We start from the raw sequence: 19,273 nt of genomic DNA, 5'->3' as shown, positions 1-19,273 counted from the left end.
TAGCACGCAGCAATGCCTCCTCTAGGGTAAAGGAGATGAGAAGGCAGGGACCCCGGCCCCCAAATGGCCAAGTGTGCTGAGCGGTGGGAGCAGCAGGGACCGACCCAGTCACTGACTTCTTGGAATTGACCCTTTGAGCAGAAGAGGCAGACATGACACAGGTGTTTACGTAGCTGGAGCTGTGGTTGCTGAAAGAAGAGGGCACACAGTGTTGAGAGGGCGTTTAACGGCATCTGTTCCAGTTTTACAGAGTTGGGTGGACAAGAGGCATTAGCTAGGTGAAGACAGAGGGGGTGGGTAGAGCGTCCCAGGTAAAGTGGGCTGGAGCCCAAGGATCGAGGTTGAGCATGGGGTACCATGAAGCCAGGGAAGTCAAGGAGGGGCTCTTTGTACTGCTTTGTCTTTCTGGAAGGTCTGATAACCCATTATTGGCATTATCTGGGCATTTCTTGGTTCTACGTTGGTGTCCTAAGCCACCCAGCGTAGAAGAATCCTCATTGCATGCAGTGTTGTGGGCCAGCCTCGTGTTGGAACAGGGGAGCAAGGACCTCTGGATGCTGTGGTCATGGCCCTTCTAATAAGCCGCTTGGCTCAGAGAAGTGACACATATAACATTTCATCTGTCTGTTAATTCACAGGGCATTTTCTTTTCATTCATCTCCTGCTTGTATGCAGCACTTGGATTCTAGCTTCTAGGCTTCTGGCTTTGGGGAGCAGTGTTGGGCACAAGCAGGTACCCAAGGATTAGATGAATGAGGGGAGAGGGGGAGCTAACATTATTAAGTGTCTGCTATGCTCCAGGCACTGTGTGCTCAACTCCTGGCATGCTGTATCCCAACTGCTTTCAACAACTTCATGGAGCTGTTGATTGTGAGCACTCCCATTTGGCCGCTGAGGGAAAGTAAGTCTTAGAGAGAGGGTGGCTAATGCAAAGCCACATAGCTAGTGGAGCTGTCTCGTAGAAACTTACTTGTAACCACTCCACCATATGGCGGGTAACGGAGATGAAAGGGCAGGCCAAGTCATGGTGGGGTGTGGCTTGGGGACTTGTGCTCAAGCACACCAGACACAGGACTTCTGAAGCTACTGCCTGTCCTTGCCTCCCGCAGAGTTGCTTGCTTGCTGTTTCTGAGCAGCAGCCAGCTGCAGTGTCGCCAAAGGGTGATCTGTTGTTCTTACCCAGGGGGCCAAGAATGCAGAATGATGTCCACCCGTGCCTCTCTTCTGGGCCACCACCCCTGCCACTCTGGTTAATTGGTAACAGCCAAGAGAGAAGAAGTCCCTGGATTGGCTTCTGGGAGCTCCCCAGATGCTCTGTGCTGGAACGTGGTAGGTGCACAGACAGTAGTGTCAACCGGGTCTTCCTGATGTGAGTAGAGAGATGTGAAGGATCACCATCTATCATGGACTGAATTATGTCCCTCCAAAAATATGTGTATCAACTTGGTTAGGTCATGATTCCCGGTATTGTGTGATTGTCTTCCATTTTGTGATTGTAACTTTATGTTGAGATGATTAGGGTGGGATTGTAACACCACCCTTACTCAGGTCACCTCCCTGATCCAATGTAAAGGGAGTTTCCCTGGTGTGTGGCCTCAAGAGATAAAAGGAAAGAGAAGCAAGCAGAAAGTTGGGGTACTCATACCACTAAGAAAGCAGCACCAGGAGCAGAGTGCATCCTTTGGACACAGGTCCCTGCTCCTGAGAAGCTCCTCGACCAGAGGAAGATTGAGGACAAGGACCTTCCTCCAGCGCAGACAGAGAGAGAAAGCCTTCCCCTGGAGCCAATGCCCTGAATTTGCACTTCTAACCTACTAGACTGTGAGAAAATAAATTTCTCTTTGTTAAAGCCATCCACTTGTGGTATTTCTGTTGTGGCAGCACTAGATGACTAAGATACCGCCTCTCTGCCGTCTGGTAACTTATCCACAAAGGAGATGTTTCCAGATGTTGCCAACTTCCAAGGAGTGCCTAAAAATAGCTGTTTTCCACCTGGTAAATGTGTCCATTCCAGAATACTTCTTAACAAGGACTCAAGAACTGATGTACCGCAATGATGTAAAAATATTACATCCTAAAATGTGTAGTAGCTCAGATTAGCTATCTAGCTATTCAGGAAAAAAAAAAAAAAAGCTACCACCATCCTTTATAAGCAACAGTGGATAATCTTAGTAGTTTAGGAATGTGTGTGTGAGGGTTATAGTTGTCCAGAGCCAGGACCACTTACATGGAAGGTACAGTTGGCTGGATCCGGGCAGGAGAGACCTGTGGCCAGATTCCAGCCCACCACAGTCTAAGCAGATTCTAGATGGTTGGGCAGGCGTGGCCAGCGTTGCCTTATTTTATTCCTGAAAGAGGCCCTCAGCACTTTTTAACAACGTGGATTCCTGCCGGATTCCTGGCCTTTCCTCCTTTTACGCTTCTGCTCTGTATTTGCACTTGGCATAAACGTTGCGGAGCAACCAAGTCTGAAAAACTCTGTCATCTGCTGTCGTGATCACACATGGACGCTGTGACGCTGTGTAACATTTCATTTTCAACACATGGAGGCGTCTCCTGTTTCACATGAATGGGAGCAGGGGAAACCTTTTAGGCAAGCCGCCATCTTTTTATTGTTCCAAGAGTTCGTGTAAGCATTTGAACCTTCACATGTCAAAGTCGCTTTTGGAATGAGGACTGCTCTCCCTCTAGCTTCTCAGTGTAGCAGGATGACGAAGGTATTATTTATCCCAATAAAGACCCTAATCGGGGCTTTCCTGTTTGGACACCCACCTTGACTTCATTGGAAACAGAAGTTCTGGGCATTGTATTTTTCATAAATTTGGCTCAGACTTTAATGAGGTCCTATTCCCCCCCGCCCCCCTTTGCTTAAGACTCCTGCGTCATTCCCATAGACCAGCATGTGTGAGTTGGGTAAAAGTAGAACAAACTGGTTTTGTGTTTTGATCTGTAAACTAAATCTGCAGGTTTTGCTTTTGAAAAGCGTTTAGCACAGAACGTAGGAAGGTTTGAGCTTTGCAGACTGGTCCTGTGGCTGGGTGAGGCTTCTTAGCCTGTGCACATCCTGGTGGTGCGGGAGGTGAAGGCCTCACGTGTGCAGGCCACTGCCACTGCCAGGAATCGTGAGAAGCACGCACACACTTTATTTCTTCTCTCTCTCTCTGACTGATCTTCTCCCTTTAGTTTGAATAAAGGAAACTGGAATGGAAAATTGTCGGACCTGGAATTTCTTAGGATCACTAGGTGGTGACGGTGGTTAATTGCTGTTGATGAATAGGCTCTGACTCACAGCGCCCTTACGTATAACAGAACGACACGTTGCCTGGTCCTGTGCCATCTTCATGATCATTGGTATATTTGAGTCTGTTGTCGGGGCTATCGTGTCAATCCATCGCGTTTTCGCTGACCCTCTACTTTACCAAGCATGATGTCATTCTCCAGTGATTGGTCCTTCCTGATGATGTGCCCAAAATAAGCAAGTTGAGGTCTCAGACAATATTCTGTTGTGACTCACAGAGTTTTCATTGGTTAAATTTTGGAAGTAGATCATCAGGCCTTTCTTCTTAGTCTGTCTTAGTCTGGAAACGCCACTGAAACAGCCCATTGTGGGTGGCCCTGCTGGTATTTGAAACACCGTTACACAGCTCCCAGCAAGCCACCACAGTGCAACAGACTGACAGGTGGTGGTATCAGTAGGTAGTAACTTGGTTATCAATACCAAACCAAACCCAACCCCTTGCTGTCGAGGCAATTGCAACTCGCAGTGACCCTATAAGACAGAGTAGAACTGCCCCATCAGGTTTCCGGAGAGTGCCTGCTGGATTCAAACTATGAACTTTTTGGTTAGCAGCTAAGCTCTTAACCACCGCACTGCCAAAACAACCTCGTAAAAGGACATCTAACGCAAAAAAATCAGCTGAAGTCCAAGACTGCCAGCTGGAGAAACATACGGTCCAGTGGGAGGAAGTCCTCAGGGTCTGGTGTTTTATGCAGACCATAGGATCTTAAAGGCAGGGCCACGGTCATATGACTGGTGCAGCCACACAGGGCACTGTACTGAGAAGGACCCCACACTCAGAAGGGCTGTGTGCTTGGTTTAATGCTCTGTTGTCCTGGTCTTGGAATTCGTAATACACTTTAGACAAGGAGCCTTGCATTTTCATTGGACCCCACAACTTATGTAGCTGGCCCTACTTAAAAGTTATTATTTATACAATTCATTACATAGAAAATTCCTGGGTACCTTAACTTTGAGTGCAGATTGCTGGAATTTAGTTTGTTCTCCCAGCCAGCTGGTAATCTTTATTTTGCCCAGCTTTCAATAATCCGAGTTTTATTATGTCTGAATCTGCAACTGTGAAATTACCTCTGATTTCTGTGGGTTTGGGTGTGGGCTTTTAAGAGGGTCTTTTGTTGCAAGAGGATATAACAGTAACCAGGTTAACTGAAGAAGGAAAAGCCCCACTCTTTCTGTTTTAAGTGACATTCCATCTACATCTTATCAGCATGCGAGTATGTTTTTTCATGTGGCTGCAGTTGGGTGTCATTAAGCTGAATTTGATGTGTGTTTCGCCAGCATTCGGGTGACTCCTCAGTGGGTGGGTGGGACTCCAGGATGAAGAAGGCTCGGTTACTCCCCACCAGGCATTCGCAGTCCTAGAGTGGGGAGTGGGGGACTGAGGGGCGAACTGAGGTTCTCGTTTCAAGGGAGAGGACCCTGCCACAGCCATATGTACACAGGGGAGTGAAGCGCTACCAGCCATTGGATCTGGCTCTTGAAAGGTGAGCCAGAGTTTGCCCCACAGGAGGGTGGGGAGGAGGGTCTCCCCATCAAGGGGATATGGACCATGTAGAAAGGCAAGAGGTAGTCCAGGAACAAGGGTCTTTGAGTCTGGGGTGTAGGGTATGGTAGGAGTGAGTGATAAGGGTGAAAAAGTTGATGGAGTGGAGGTTTCTTAGGGTTCTAAAGGCACTGTATGTTGAAGTTTGACTGTGGACAGCAGGAGCTATTGATGAATTTGGAAACCTGGAGGTACCTGATTAGAAAGATGATTTTGGGGTTGTGTGAACAGTGGATTCTGCTTTATGACTGTAAAGGACTCCATGGGGGAAGAGGGACCCTATACTTATTGGGAGGGTATAGAAAGAATTTATGGAGCCCTGGTGGTACAACAGTTAAGTGCTGGACCAAAATGTTAGTGGTTTGAACCCATCTAGTGGCTTCACGGGAGAAAGACCTGGTGATCTGTTCCCATAAAGACTGTTGTTGTTGTGTGCCATTGAGTTGATTTTGACTCATAACAACCCTATATGACAGAATAGAACTGTCCCATGGGGTTTCCTAGGCTGTAATCTTTATGGGAGCAGATCCTCAGACCTTTTCTCCCAGGGAGTGACGGGTGGGTTTGAGCCACCGACCTTTTGGTAGCTTTCGTGCTACCAGGGCTCCTTCCCATAAAGATTAAAAAAACAGCCTAGAACATCCTATGGGGCAGCTCCACTCTGTCAAATGGGGCTACCGTGAGTTGAAAATCAACTGCAGTGACATGTAGCAACAAGAGAAAGGATTTACCCAGAGATTTAGGTAGGGAAGGAATTGACACATTGTGGCTACACCAGGGGCTTGAAGTCCAAGGTGGTTCTGCTAATAGGTGGTTATCTCTGAGGTGTAACCACCCTTTTTACAATCTATATGTCTGAAATGATGACTATAAAATTTTTTTATTGAGGTAAAATTCACGTAACATAAAATCAACCATTTAAAAGCGTACAACCCAGTGGCGTTTAGTCTATCCACCATATTGTGCAACCAATACCTCTGTCTGGTCCCCAAACATTTTTATCACCAAAAAGAATCCCTGTACCCAGCCTCTGACAACTACTAATCTACTTTCTGTCTTTATGGGTTTACGTATTCTTTATATTTCATATAAGTGGAATCATGTAGTATTCATCCTTTCGTGGCTGGTTTCTTTCACTTAGCATAATGTTTTCAAGGTTCATCCATATTGTAGCATCTATCAGTATTTCATTCCTTCTTGTGGATGAATAGTAATTCCACTGTATGTGTGTGTCATGTTTTGTTTATCCATTCATTAGTTGAGGAATATTTGGGTTATTTCCACCTTTTGTCTATTGTGAGTAGTGCTACTATGAACATTCAAGTGCGCGTTTTTGTGTGAATACCTGTTTTCAAGTCTTCTGCGTACATACCTAAGAGAGCAATTGCTGGGACCTGCGGTAGTAACTCTGTGTTTAACTTTTTGAGGAACTGCCAAATTCTTTGCCACAGCAGCTGCTCCATTTTACAATCCCACCAGCAGTGGACGAGGGTTCTGGTTTTTCCACATCCTCTCCACCATTTATTTTCTTTTTTTCCCCAATAACAGTCATCATAGTGGGGTGAAGTGTATCTTATTGTGGTTTTGATTTGCATTTCCCTGTTACAAGCATCTTTTCATGTACTCATCGCCATTCGTATATCTTCTTTAGAGAAATGTCTATTCAAGTCCTTTGCCCATTTTTTTCATTGGTTCTTTGTCTTTTCATGGTTGAGTCTTTAAATTTTTAAAGCCCTTTCTTATTATGGACAATTTTAAACATATATAAAAGTGGAGAGAATAGAATGTGTACATGCATCCTAATGTACACATGACCCTGGTAAACAACAACATTTTGCCAATTTTAGTTCATCTATTCTCATCTCCAGGAAAGCCTGGTAGTCAGAAATTCGAATCCACCAGGTGCTCTTTGGAAACCCTATGGGGCAGTTCTGCTCTGTTACATGGGTCGCTATGAGTCGCAATTGACTCGACAACAATGGGTTTTTTCTTTTTTTAATTCTCATCTCCAAGTATTTTGAAGCAAATTCCAGACATTGCATCTGTTTACTCTTAAATATCTCAATACGATTCTCTAACTGATGAAGTCTTAATTCACTGCATGACAAAGCATAATTCATACCTGTGTAACCCAAATCAGTAACAAGCCTGCACCTCTCTCCCCAGACAGCAAAGCCATCGTGGATGGGAACCTGAAGCTTATCTTGGGCCTGGTGTGGACACTCATCCTCCACTACTCCATCTCCATGCCCGTGTGGGAGGATGAAGGGGATGACGATGCCAAGAAGCAGACGCCAAAGCAGAGACTGCTGGGATGGATTCAGAACAAGATCCCCTACTTGCCCATCACCAACTTTAACCAGAACTGGCAAGATGGCAAAGCCCTGGGAGCCCTGGTAGACAGCTGTGCTCCAGGTGAGCACCCATGACTGCCTAAACCATCTCTTTGGGGTGGGGTGTGTGCTAGTCTTTGGGCTCTAAGCCTGTCTGTTTTTCAATGGGAAAGCCAGGCTTGCTATGATTGGTGTATTTCTCCTTATTTTAGCCCATTTAGAGACAGCTTGTGAAACGAAAAAGGGCTGTTTTCCTCCCAGTGACATGTATCCATTGTCTCCCAGTGACACCTTGCATCGAGGTGTATCCATAGACTTGTTTAAGTACTGAATTCAGTTACTTATCTAAAGTCTCAGTGAAGGCCTTGGTGGTTGGAACAGGCCTTGGGTTTAGCTTCCAGACTCCAAAGTCTTGCTTCTTCCCACTATTGGTGCCTAGTTTCCTGCTGGCTTCGACAGAAACATGTGGTCCTGTTCGGTGGCTTGGCATGAAAATCTGAAAACTTCCATTGAGTGGAAAGTACCCATTTTTATTAACCACTGGGTTGTCTATATATGGTTTTCTCTCCCCTTTTCTTCCCACAATGCTGTGAAATCGTGTTTGGTCAGGACCCAGTTGGAACCTTTACCACCCTTGATGGGCTCCTCTTTTCTGAGTGGTTGAGTGCACATCAAGGTAGCAATTATCCTCACTGGCGGGTTTAGATTGATGGGTAGAGTTTGCTGGTACACACTCCATACAAAAACCGGAGCCTGTGTTTTATAGGTACCCCCAAAAATATTGTTTTTAATAAAAAATCTACTCTAATAATCACATTTTCCATTTACTGAGTGCTGTGTATGTGCTGGGCACGTTAATATTCTATAAGCTAGTGATTCTCAGCATGCTCAAAGCAGAACTAGCTGGTATCAGTTGGGTAGGAAGGAGGGCTGACTCTAGGCCCCATTCTTCATTGAGAGAGCCTATAAGCTGGTGTCATGCAAGAATAACTCAAAGTTTAGCATTAGTTCCTTTCCCAGTGCTCTCTTCCCTGTTCCTATCTGAAGACACATTTTACAATAGCTTTTTCCAGTGTAAGCTCTTTTTACTCCAGTCCTACATTCTTGCAAAAGCTTTTAAAGATAATTCTAGGTTTTTGCCTTTGAACAAGCAGATGTTTGAATGATACAGAATACTAGTCCAGATATGTCCAGGAATGGGTCAAAAATCTCTCCTGCAAAAAAGCACCAGGCCCAAATGGTTTTACAGGCCACATACACACACGCCCACACACGCTCACATACATACATACATGCCAAATCTTCAAGGAATGTCTAATTCCTGTTTTAAGGCAGGATGATAGCAGCCTAAAGGAGAAGTCCCAAGTTAATGTAGAATAATTCCCACTCTGGCACATTCACATCTGTGATAATTTTTTTGCCCATAAAATATATAATTGATTGAGATTTTTGGAAAAACCATTCTTGAAGTAAGAGACCAAGTGGGTTACCTCTACTTATATTGCTTCAAGATTTAGTTTAGGCATATAGTGTCTTTTAATCAGTCAGCTAATGCTAAAAGTATCTTTTCTGTTATGTTAACAGGTCTCTGCCCAGACTGGGAATCCTGGGATCCACGAAAGCCTGTGGATAATGCACGGGAAGCCATGCAACAGGCAGACGACTGGCTGGGTGTCCCACAGGTATACATGCAAGTGTTCCATGTCCCACAAGGCTGCCCCATCCCCTGGCTCATTCCGGCACTCTTGGGATGCCTTTCTGGGCCAGGCAGGCAGTATGACTTTCTCTGAGTTTGGCCTTCAAGGAATGGTACTGGAGCATTGCCTGTGGCACTCTCCGTCTTCTTCAGTTTACTCATAAAAACAAGTTCTCATTGACTTAGGTGCTTGGAGGTCATTCAAAAATCTTAGCATTCTTCTTTATCAATTGCTTGCAAATATTCAGTATTCCTGCCCCATCTCAAAGGCTGTCTTTGAACCTCAGAGTACGAACGTGGACCCTCGTGACTATGTTGAGCCATAAGAAATTGCCAATATTCAACCATGTTTGACCTGTTTAAAAAACATAGTTTTAATCCAATATTTTAGGGAAAATCACAGGACTTAGAACTTAAAAAAAAATTTTAAAGCAGGATAATCTACCATTAGTGGACATTGTGGTAGAATTTGTATTGCCCATCATCCTATCATGCGGATGTAGCAAGAGCGCTTGGGAATTGAGTAAGTCTTGGATACCTTCTACAGTAGCCACATTATTGAGGTCCAGTCTTCATAACAGAGAGGGAGAACAGTGTTTTCTTTCCAGAAACTCCATCTAACAATTAAGCACCATGACTCCCATGTTCAAAGCTTTGGTCAGCAACCTGTGGGTAGTCAGTGCCACGTGATGGATGACCTCACCATAGGCTCTGTTAAGGCCTAAGTTGATGTTTAGACCTGAGTTTAGTGTATTTCGTAATAGAGGATTCCTTGGGAGGTAGAAAAACTTGCCTATGTTTCTTTGGTTTGATTTTGGAATCATGTCTCCACTACTTGGCCCATTTCTTGGCTCTTCTACCTTCAGGAAGTGGTATAGTGTATTTTCCATCTCCTCTGAAACCTACAATCGTCTCTCTTTTTGACGTTCATGTGATACTGGCACTGTTAAGTTGTTGAAGGGGCTGCCTGGAATAAATGGCCAAGTCAATGCACATTCTATTTTTTCATGAAATATATGGATGGCGCCTGTTTAAACCCAAGTAGCTATTTTGTTTCTGCAGGCTAATCATTAGAATGTTTTCTGGTGTGTTTTACCATGGGGTGAGAGAAGCTGGGTACATCTGTTGTTCATCAGCATTTTCTTAACCTGGCTCACAAGCCAGAGCCTCCTGTTTGTCCAAGGAGGTGTGGCTTGCCTCAGCACCATCACTGGGGCAGCGAGGACTTTGTGTGTCCTTCAGGGCTGGGTCAGGTGGTAGAACCAAGGCTGGGATGCCTTCAGGGAGGCCGACATCACCTGTCCAACATGAGTCTAATCTTGTTCCTGTACTGAATGTCAGGAGAAATTTACCTCTCCCCATTTTTTGATGGGTCCTAATGTATTGAGCTGTGTATCTTAAATGTCACTGTGTTGTCTTTTTTGATTTTTATTTTTTGTTAATTGTTGAGTAATCAGAGATAGAGGGAATAGATACATGAGCAAAGGAAAAGACCAGCTTATTTACACAGTTTTATAATACACTCACAATCCTGTGTATACTTGTTTCTTCTTCCTCTTGATTTGGTCTATCTTACCCCTTTTGGAAAGTTTGGCCAGGGAAGTGAGTTGACTTGTTTAGGGCAGGAGGGAAAGTGGGGTCATGAACTTCCTGCAGTTATGTGCAGATTTGATATATAAATGCATTTTTCTGGAGAGAGTCCCCAACTTCCGTAAGATCCTCAAAGGGGATGGTGACACTTTTAAAAACCACTGATCTTGGCCTATAGGTTTAATGTAATTGCACTTAATTGAGACACTGACTCAGTTTCTACTATTTGTAGTGTTTGGTTTAAGAGACTTTTGCAAAAACTTTAGCAGTTGAAAAGTGATATGTTCTGGGTGCTCAACCTCGATGTTGCTATTCTAGGTCATCACTCCTGAAGAAATTATTCACCCAGATGTGGATGAGCACTCGGTGATGACTTACCTGTCCCAGTTTCCCAAAGCCAAGCTCAAACCAGGGGCACCTCTTAAACCCAAACTCAACCCAAAGAAAGCCAGAGCGTACGGCAGAGGTAAGCACCAATCACGTTGCATGGGAGGCTTGTCCTCTGGTGTTAGCAATTTTTTTTGTAGCTTTAGGAGAAGTGTTCTCAGAATCAAGAATGTATAGGCTTACCGATAACCATTGCCATCGAGTGGATTCCTGATTCATAGTGACCCTGTGGGACAGAGTAGAACTGTCCCATAGGGTTTCTGAGGAGCAGCTGATGGATTCGAACTGCTGACCTTTATGTTATCAGCTGAACTCTCAACCACTGCGCCACCAGGGGCTCCTATATAGGATTAATTATCTTTTATTTATTCGCTTTTTAGTGGTAAAATGTATATAACATAAAATTTGCCATTTGAGCCATTTTTAAGTGTACAATGCAGTGACATTAATTAATTCACTGTGTTGTGTGACCATCGCCACTATTTCTAAAATTTTTTCATCACCCCAAACAGATACTCAGTATCCATTTAGCAGTAACTCCCCATCCCTCCCTCCCCCAGTCCTTGGTAAGAACCAATCTACTTTTGTCTCTATGCATTTCCCTATTCTGGGTATTTCATGGAAGTGGGATCATATAAAGTGTTTGTCCTTTTGTCTGACTTATTTCGCTCAGAGCCCTGGTGGTGCAGTGGTTAAGAGCTTGGCTGCCCACCAAAATGTTGGCAGTTCAAATCCACCAGCCGCTCTTTGGAAACCCTATGGGGCAGTTCTACTCTGTCCTATGGGGTCACTATGAGTCGGAATCAACTCAATGGCAATGAGTTTGGTTTTTTTCGTTCAGCGTAATGCTTTCAGGGTTCATCCATGTCGAAGCAGGCATCAGATCTTCACTTCTTTTTAAGTCTGAGTAATACTCCTTGGCGTGTACGTACCACATTTTGTTGTCCATTCATCTGTGGATGGACACTTGTATTGTTTCCACCTTTAGGCTTAATTCTTAAAGATACTACAAGCCTCCTTTTTCAGGTGTTTTTTTACCTAAAGCTTCCTTGGGTTTCTAACCATCCTTTTCTGCCATACGAATCTGAGACTTTAAGAACTGTTGCTGCTTTCACATGATGGGGAATGATGAGTCAGTTGCTTCGTGATTTTAGTGCAGTCACCCTAGAATGAAGAAAGGACTGTTGTCCCCATTTTTCAGATGAGGAATTAGAAGCCAGCCCACCAGGGGGTCTCCACCGATGGGGGTGGGACAGGAGCCTGGCTCATCTGGCAGCTGATTCATTTCTCCTTCTGTTACGCTAAAGCTGCCTTGAGATTTCCAGATGGGGTGGGAGCTATTGTTAACCCCCGGCGAGGCTTCCTTGCTGAGACATCCTGTTTATGATCGCTGAGGCAGCAGCAGGACACTGTTCTGCTCAGGCTGTGTTATGGAGGGTTGAAGCCTTTTCCAGGCGTTTGGTGTTCTGGCTGGCTCCTGACTTCAAGCACACCAGCTTTTTAAGGACAACGGTTACATGTCAGCACCGTGTGGTTTCCGGTAAAGATGAGCACAGTGAGACACAACTTACTCCCTTTTCTATGGGGATGGGAGTATGTTTATGTCTTAATTTTCATAATTAAAATTGGAATAACACTGATACTCATGTGATATTCTGTATGACCTTTCCTAGAATCCACAGTTGTTAGTATTTTAACTTAATAGCTTTCTCGCACTGTGTGTGTGTGTGTGTGTGTGTGTGATTGATGAATTATTTGAAAGTGAATTGCAGACGTGGTAAAGTTCACTCTCAAATCAGCAAGCCTCTTCTAAGAACAGGACATCCTGCTACATAACCACAATATTCATTATCACACATAGGAAAATTAACAGTAACTCCCTATCATCTTCTATCCACTTTGTATTTAAATACTCCTAAAAAAAATTTTTTTTTTTTTGTTCCAAGATTGTCTTTTATTATTGTTGTTTTTATATACAGAGTTCTGATTAAGATTCACTTATTGCATTTGTCACTTCTTCTTAGCCTCTTTTAATCTAGAATATACAATTCCCACCCCACACCACCGCCCTGCTTTCACTTTAAATGACATTGACTTTCTGAAGAGTCCAGGGCACTTGTAGGATGTCCCATATACTCATTCTCTTTTAACATAGCATTTCCCTACTTGGCATCAGCCTAGTTTTAAGACAGCACATAGCCAGGGCAGTGGTGCTGACCGTGTGCTGTTGTTAATCTTAATGGCCAGGTCCTTTTCATTAATCTTTTTAACATGATATAGACCAGCAAAGAGCCTGACTGTCCTAAAACAAACCCATTTGCCATTTGAGGTCCCTTTGGGCGATGAGGTGGGGTGGGGGTCTGTGCAATCATTTTTGTTATCTTTTTTTTGGGACTTTGTTTGAAATCCTCCTGTCATTTGCAGCCCCTTGATGAGGGGGCATTTCAGTGCTTGCTTTTAAAAGTATGTTCTCTAAGCTGTGACCCATGGTAGTGGCTGGAATGAGGAATCTCTGATTTTAAAGGTTATGCCGCGTTAATGGCGAAAAAGCAATGAGCAGCCAAATCCTTGTCAACAGAATTGGTCAAATGGATTGGACCTAATCAAGGCATAAAATACTTGTTTGTAATAACTTTATCGCTGGCTGTCCGGTTTCCCCATGTTGATGGGAGTTGGTTTCCTTTCACCATGCTGCTTTCTCCAAGACAGCTGCTTGCTGCAGCTCAGGAATGTGGCTGCTTGCTGCTGTTTCCTTCACCTGCCTTTGTAGTATTGTGCACTTGGGAAGGAAATACACCTTTTCTTCTCATCTTTTCAAGTAGGAAAACAAAGTGGTCATTTCAGGCAATAGGGCCATGACGTGAGGCCACGTGGTGAGGGCCTTGAGCTGTCATCCTGTCACATGGCGGGACGAGGGACAGGACAGTTTTGTTCTCTCTCCTGTGTGACCACACAGGTTCGTTTCTGCCAGTCAAACCAAAGAACAGAGAACATTTCTTTTTCTAGTTTCTAAAAGGATTGAGAGGCTTATTTTATTACATCTTCTGGGTGTTTAATAAATCCCAGTTGCCGGCTGGTTAGCACTTGCAGATCCATCTACTGAGCCTGGACTTGCTTAGACCCAGAAGGTTGAAAGGAAAACTGGGGTGAGGCAAACCTACAGCCACAAATAGATCTTTGTAGTGGTTTCACTTGTGGGGTTAGGTATGTCGAAAACATGGTAGGTATCTATCTGTGACCTAAGCAGAAATCCTTTCTAAAACCTGTGTTCTATATGAAATTTTTACTGCATAGCAAGCCATAAGGACCCCTTATGGAAAGGAGATGGAGTCAGCCTACATTCTGAGTAATCAAAGGGAATACCAGCCTAAATAGCAAGCATAGCTTCAGTGCAGTTTTCAAAGTGTGGGATGTGGTTCAGCCCCCTCATCCACAATGGTTAGCCAGGGCAGATGAGCCCAAGCCGGGCCTTACTTACTCAAATAGAGTAAGTTGCTTCTCAGGCTGTTGAAGTCATATGAATATTCATCAGTATTTTAAGTGCATGTTTACATCATTTATTTGTTAAAAGACTTATTTTCTGATCACTGTGTAAAAATTTAAGCAAAAGAAAAAATGTAGAAAATAAAAAGTGAAGCCCACTTCCTAACTGCCAACCTCATCCCTTCCTTCAGAGCCTAGGGTATTTCCTTCCAGCGGGTTCAGACTATGTACTTGCTTCCATTTGCTTTTCTTCCCCAACAGTGTGTGAAGGACATCTTATTATTAATCATCCAATACCCGTTTTTCATTGTTGAAAACCAATACAGGTCTAGAGTATAGGAACACATGACCCATTGTCTTTAAAAATTGACGGCAAAGAAAAAAGAAGAGATGGAGGAAAATCTACAGGTTAAATGAGATTTAAGAGACTTAACAACTGGTTGTAATATGTGAACCTAATGAAATAAAATGGTGTCTAGCATTTGCATCAAAGTGATATAGGAAGAAAGAAACATTCTTTGACGGTTACCAGGGATGAGAGGAGGAGGTAGGGAAAATCAATAACTAAATAGTAGACACGTGTTAACTTGGGTGAAGGGAAAGAATACACGGTCGGGGGAAGTCAGCACAACATGACCAAAGCAAAGGAAGACACTGAGAGGTACCCAAGAGTAAAAGGCAGCAAAGGTAAATATTATTGCATATACAATCCTGCAGTAACAGTAATAACGAACAATACATTGCAGGTGGTCCCTAGGCTAATACATAAGCTGAACAAGTGTGAGATGGCTTATGGGAGTATACCCACAGGCATGTATAAATTTGGCAGTGGATTAAAAAAGAAAAAAATTTTTTTTTTATTACTACATACATACCTGTATGTGCTACAAGTATATCCGTCTACATAATAGAGCACATAGGGGGCACAGTTATGAAAACTTCTTAGCTAAAAAAAATACCTGCGGGACCAAATCACTGGGCTTGAGGGTTTAGGACCGTAGTCTCAGGGGACATCTAGGTCGATTAGCATAACATAATCCATAAAGACAATGCTCTACATCCTTCTTTGGTGAACATCGACTGGAGTCTTAAAAGCCTATGGGCAGCCATCTAAGATACAACTGTTGGCCTTTTCCCGTCCGGAGTAAAGAAAAACAAAGACCCAAGAAAACAATTAGTTCAAAGGACTAATGGACCACATGAACCATAGCGTCCACTAGCCTGAGACCAGAAGAACTAGATGGTGCGTGGCTACCACTACCGACTGCTCTGATAGAGAACACAATAGAAGGTCCTGGACAGAGCAGGAGAAAAATGTAGAACAAAATGCAAATTCATAAAAAAGACCAGACTTAAGTGGTCTGTTAGAGACTGGTGGAATCCCCGAAGACTATGGTCCTTAACCCAGTGCCCAGTGCTGTCGAGTCAATTCCAACTCATAGGCACCCTTTAAACTCGAAACCGAATCCACTCCCGGAGATCACGTTTTAGCTAAACAATAGGCGGGCCTATACAATGAACGCACACACCTGTGAGGAATGTGCTCCCCAGAACAATCAACCATATGAGACCAAAAGGGTAGTATTTGCCCAAAAACAAAGTTCAGAAGGCAGGAAGGGACAGAAAGCTGGGCAAATGGAAACGGACACCAGGGGGAAGCAGGAAGAGTGCAGAATGAAGGGGATAGAGAAAAGAATCTGTAAACTGGAAGGTTGAGCAATGGAAATGACTCATTTTGAACAACAGAGAGAAATACTAAGAAAATGACCAGAGCTTCAGGGACCTGTGGGACTGTAATAAAACGTCCAATATTTGTGTCATTAGAGAGTCAGAAGGAGAGAAAAAAAGTGGGGCTGAAAAGGTACTTGAAGAAACAATGGGTGAAGATACTTCAAATTTGGCAAAAGACATAAACCTACAGATTTAAGAAACTGAATGAATCCCAAGCAGGATGAACTTTCCCCCTCAAAACACACACACAGACACACAGACAGACACACAAAAACACCAAGACACATCCCAAACTTCTGAAACTAAAGACAAGAAAAAGTAGATCTTGAAAGCAACAAGAAAGAAAGGAAACCTTATCTACAGGGGAAAAACAATTAGAATGACGACAGATTTTTCATTGGAAGCCACGGAGGCCAGAAGGAAGGCATACAATATTTTTCAGGTGGTGAAAGAAAAAAAAAAAAAGATCAACCCAGAATCCTACATCCATTGAAAATACCCTTCAGGAATGAAGAGAGTAATCAAAACATTCTCAGATGACGGAAAACTCAGAGAATTTGTCGCTAGCAGACCTGTCCTAAAAGGATGGATAAAGGAAGCTCTCTGAAAAGAAAGGAAATGATAAAAGAAGGAATCTTAGAATAAGATTCCTGGAACCTGAAACAGGAAGAAAGAACACAGTAAGCAAAATATAGGTAACTACAATAGACTCAAAAACCACAAACTACCAAAACTCAACCAAGATGAAATAGATTAACTGGACAAAGGATATTATTTCGTATAAGCACATGTGAATCTATAATTATCTCAAAAAGTTTAATTAAAAAAAGAAGTAATCACGGAATGTTGTTTGAATAAATTTCAAACACTACTATATGGTCTTTAATGACAAACGAGACATCCTCTTGCTCAGACCTTGTTCCTCCTCCCCGTACGGGCCTCTCTGGAGACAAGCTCATTACTAGTTTCTTACCACATTGTTTTTCACAGTTGTGTGGACTTCTGATTGAATTGCTCTGAACATTTCAGAGTAGGGATTTATTGAAATAACAAGGGAAAAAGACTTTCGACCTGTTGGTTTCTTCTGGTCATGTCTGGTCATGGCAGTTTGTCTCTGTCTCTAGCTGCAGAGCTAGATCCCACCATCCCTGCCCTTGGTCCCCCCAAGAAGACACAGTAGGTGATGGCTGAGGTGCCAGGCCTGGCCTGGCTTGTAACGTGTTGTGTAAACCCATGACAGGAATCGAGCCCACTGGAAACATGGTGAAGCAGCCGGCCAAGTTCACGGTGGACACCATCAGCGCTGGGCAAGGAGAAGTGATGGTGTTTGTCGAGGACCCAGAAGGGAACAAAGAGGAGGTATGTGGGAGAATACTGCCTCTCCCCCATCCTGTGCCCCAGGAACTTTTGGGAGCTTGTAACAGAGCCAGAACTGTACCTCTCATTTTCCTCACTGAAGCTCAAGACAAAAAGTGTTTTTACTGAAAGGGCACTGAGACTTAGTGTAGTTGAAGTAACTTGCTAAGAGCTCTGCCCTGGAAAAGAATATAAATTGGTATCCAGGGACAAAAAGGTCTTGTTGCTGAGGTTTTAGGTACTGAAGACTAGAACACTGAGGTGTTTCTTGTTCTACTCTTTCCACACTGAACATCCTTTGGTTTCCTTCCTCAGGGCCTTTGCACATGCTGTTCCCTGTGTCCTCCTGCCCTCTTAGGGCTGTATTTTATCCCTTGCACTTAGCACAATCTGAAGTGCTAAGTTTATTGGCACGTTGCCTGTTTACCCCATTAGGGCAGAGATTCTGCTTAACTTGCTCATCGTTTAGTTTGGAGACCTACCAGTGTACCTGGCATTTCATAAGCTCTCAATGGCTACTGAGCCAGTAAAGGTTTATGCTACCTGCTTTGTATTCTCTCTCATGTAGAGAGTTCCAGCCCTTGAAATGGTGGAGGATCCTGACTCTGTCATGCTTTTATGCTACGAGGTTTTGTTTTCTGTGACTTCAGGTGGCTCCTCTCCTGAGATGCCCCATGGGAGTGGCAGGGCAGGAAATTGCCAGCGCCTTCAAGGTTCTAACCTGGCAGCTCACTGCAGGACCTTGGCTGACGGAGCACGCCCTTCACTCACACCCCGCACCTTCTCTAACTGTCGCTTGTCTTCCCACCTAGGCACAAGTGACCCCTGACAGTGACAAGAACAAGACATACTCTGTGCAGTATCTGCCCAAGGTCACCGGGCTGCATAAGGTAAGTAAGATGAGGCGTCATGGTTGTGTGGCCTGCTCTTCTGGGCTTGCTTTGATATATGTGAAAGAACAGTGTCTTAGGAAGAAGAGTGGTTTTCTTAACTTCTGACTTTTCTTTCTGGTTGTAAAAGCATCCATATTTATTGTAGACAGTGTGGAATCTCCATGAATCACTAGATTAGTTGAATTGCACTGACTAAGTTCTTTGCATTGTCATTCGATTTTTCTAACTCTGTCTAGGTAACTAATGGTTGCAGTTACATGCCTGGAGTGTAGATGCCATAGTGATTAAACTCTGGGCTCTTTGTCCTTAGTGCTTCCTTAAGTATTCCGCTTCAAGATGCTCTGAGTCTTAGTGTGGAGACCAGTTGACTATAACAGAGGCAAGTGACCCACACTAGTACCTGGAGAAACCATGGGGATCCAGCCCAACTTCATGTCTGAGGCCCCTAAGTGCTTTATCTCTGCACCATCTTGAGTTCTATTCAAGATAGAATCTAGTTGGCCTGTTGAGTGGCGGTCTAAGGGAGCCTGTCTTGCAGGAGAGTGAGGTGACCCAGGAGTGCGCCCTACCCTGGGAGAAAGCTCTTGGTAGCACGTAAAGGCCAATCCCGAGTACCATCCAAGATGCTGAGACATAGATGACTCACCACCTCGGGTTTCAGTAAATTCACCTGGATCCACAGCCTTAGATTTCTTTTACACCCTTAGAACATCACAGATTTGTGGAGAGAAAAAATCTTGAAGGAAGAATTTACAATGTAAAAATTCAGCCTAGTCAAGTATGAGTTCACATGAAAACCAGCCCAGTAGTGAGTCAAGCTTTAGATGAAAATTGTCATACTTTGTCTCAAATCCATGTATCTGGAAATGAGCTTGGTATCTTAAAAATACTTTGACTCTGGTGTTGAAACCTGGAACTGTGTATTTTATTCCCAGAGAGAATAGTTCCTTCTGCAGCCCCCTT

At 43.8% G+C, this 19,273-nt stretch overlaps 1 protein-coding gene across 3 annotated transcripts in view; it reads left to right on the top strand.

Moving 5' to 3' along the window:
• Window positions 1-19,273, top strand: part of FLNB (filamin B) — a 162,228-nt gene that overhangs the window by 61,948 nt on the left and 81,007 nt on the right. For all 3 annotated transcript variants that reach the window (XM_003410043.4, XM_003410042.4, XM_003410040.4), the window contains exons 2-6: window positions 7,008-7,256; window positions 8,759-8,856; window positions 10,779-10,926; window positions 17,302-17,420; window positions 18,230-18,307. In XM_003410043.4, coding sequence (XP_003410091.2) covers window positions 7,008-7,256; window positions 8,759-8,856; window positions 10,779-10,926; window positions 17,302-17,420; window positions 18,230-18,307 — 692 coding nt within the window. The remainder of the gene's footprint in view (window positions 1-7,007; window positions 7,257-8,758; window positions 8,857-10,778; window positions 10,927-17,301; window positions 17,421-18,229; window positions 18,308-19,273) is intronic.

Source organism: Loxodonta africana, chromosome 22 (genome assembly GCF_030014295.1).
Source record: "Loxodonta africana isolate mLoxAfr1 chromosome 22, mLoxAfr1.hap2, whole genome shotgun sequence".
Taxonomy (NCBI): domain Eukaryota; kingdom Metazoa; phylum Chordata; class Mammalia; order Proboscidea; family Elephantidae; genus Loxodonta; species Loxodonta africana.
The sequence above is the reverse complement of the archived record's forward strand: the minus strand, read 5'-3'. Positions and strand labels throughout refer to the sequence as shown.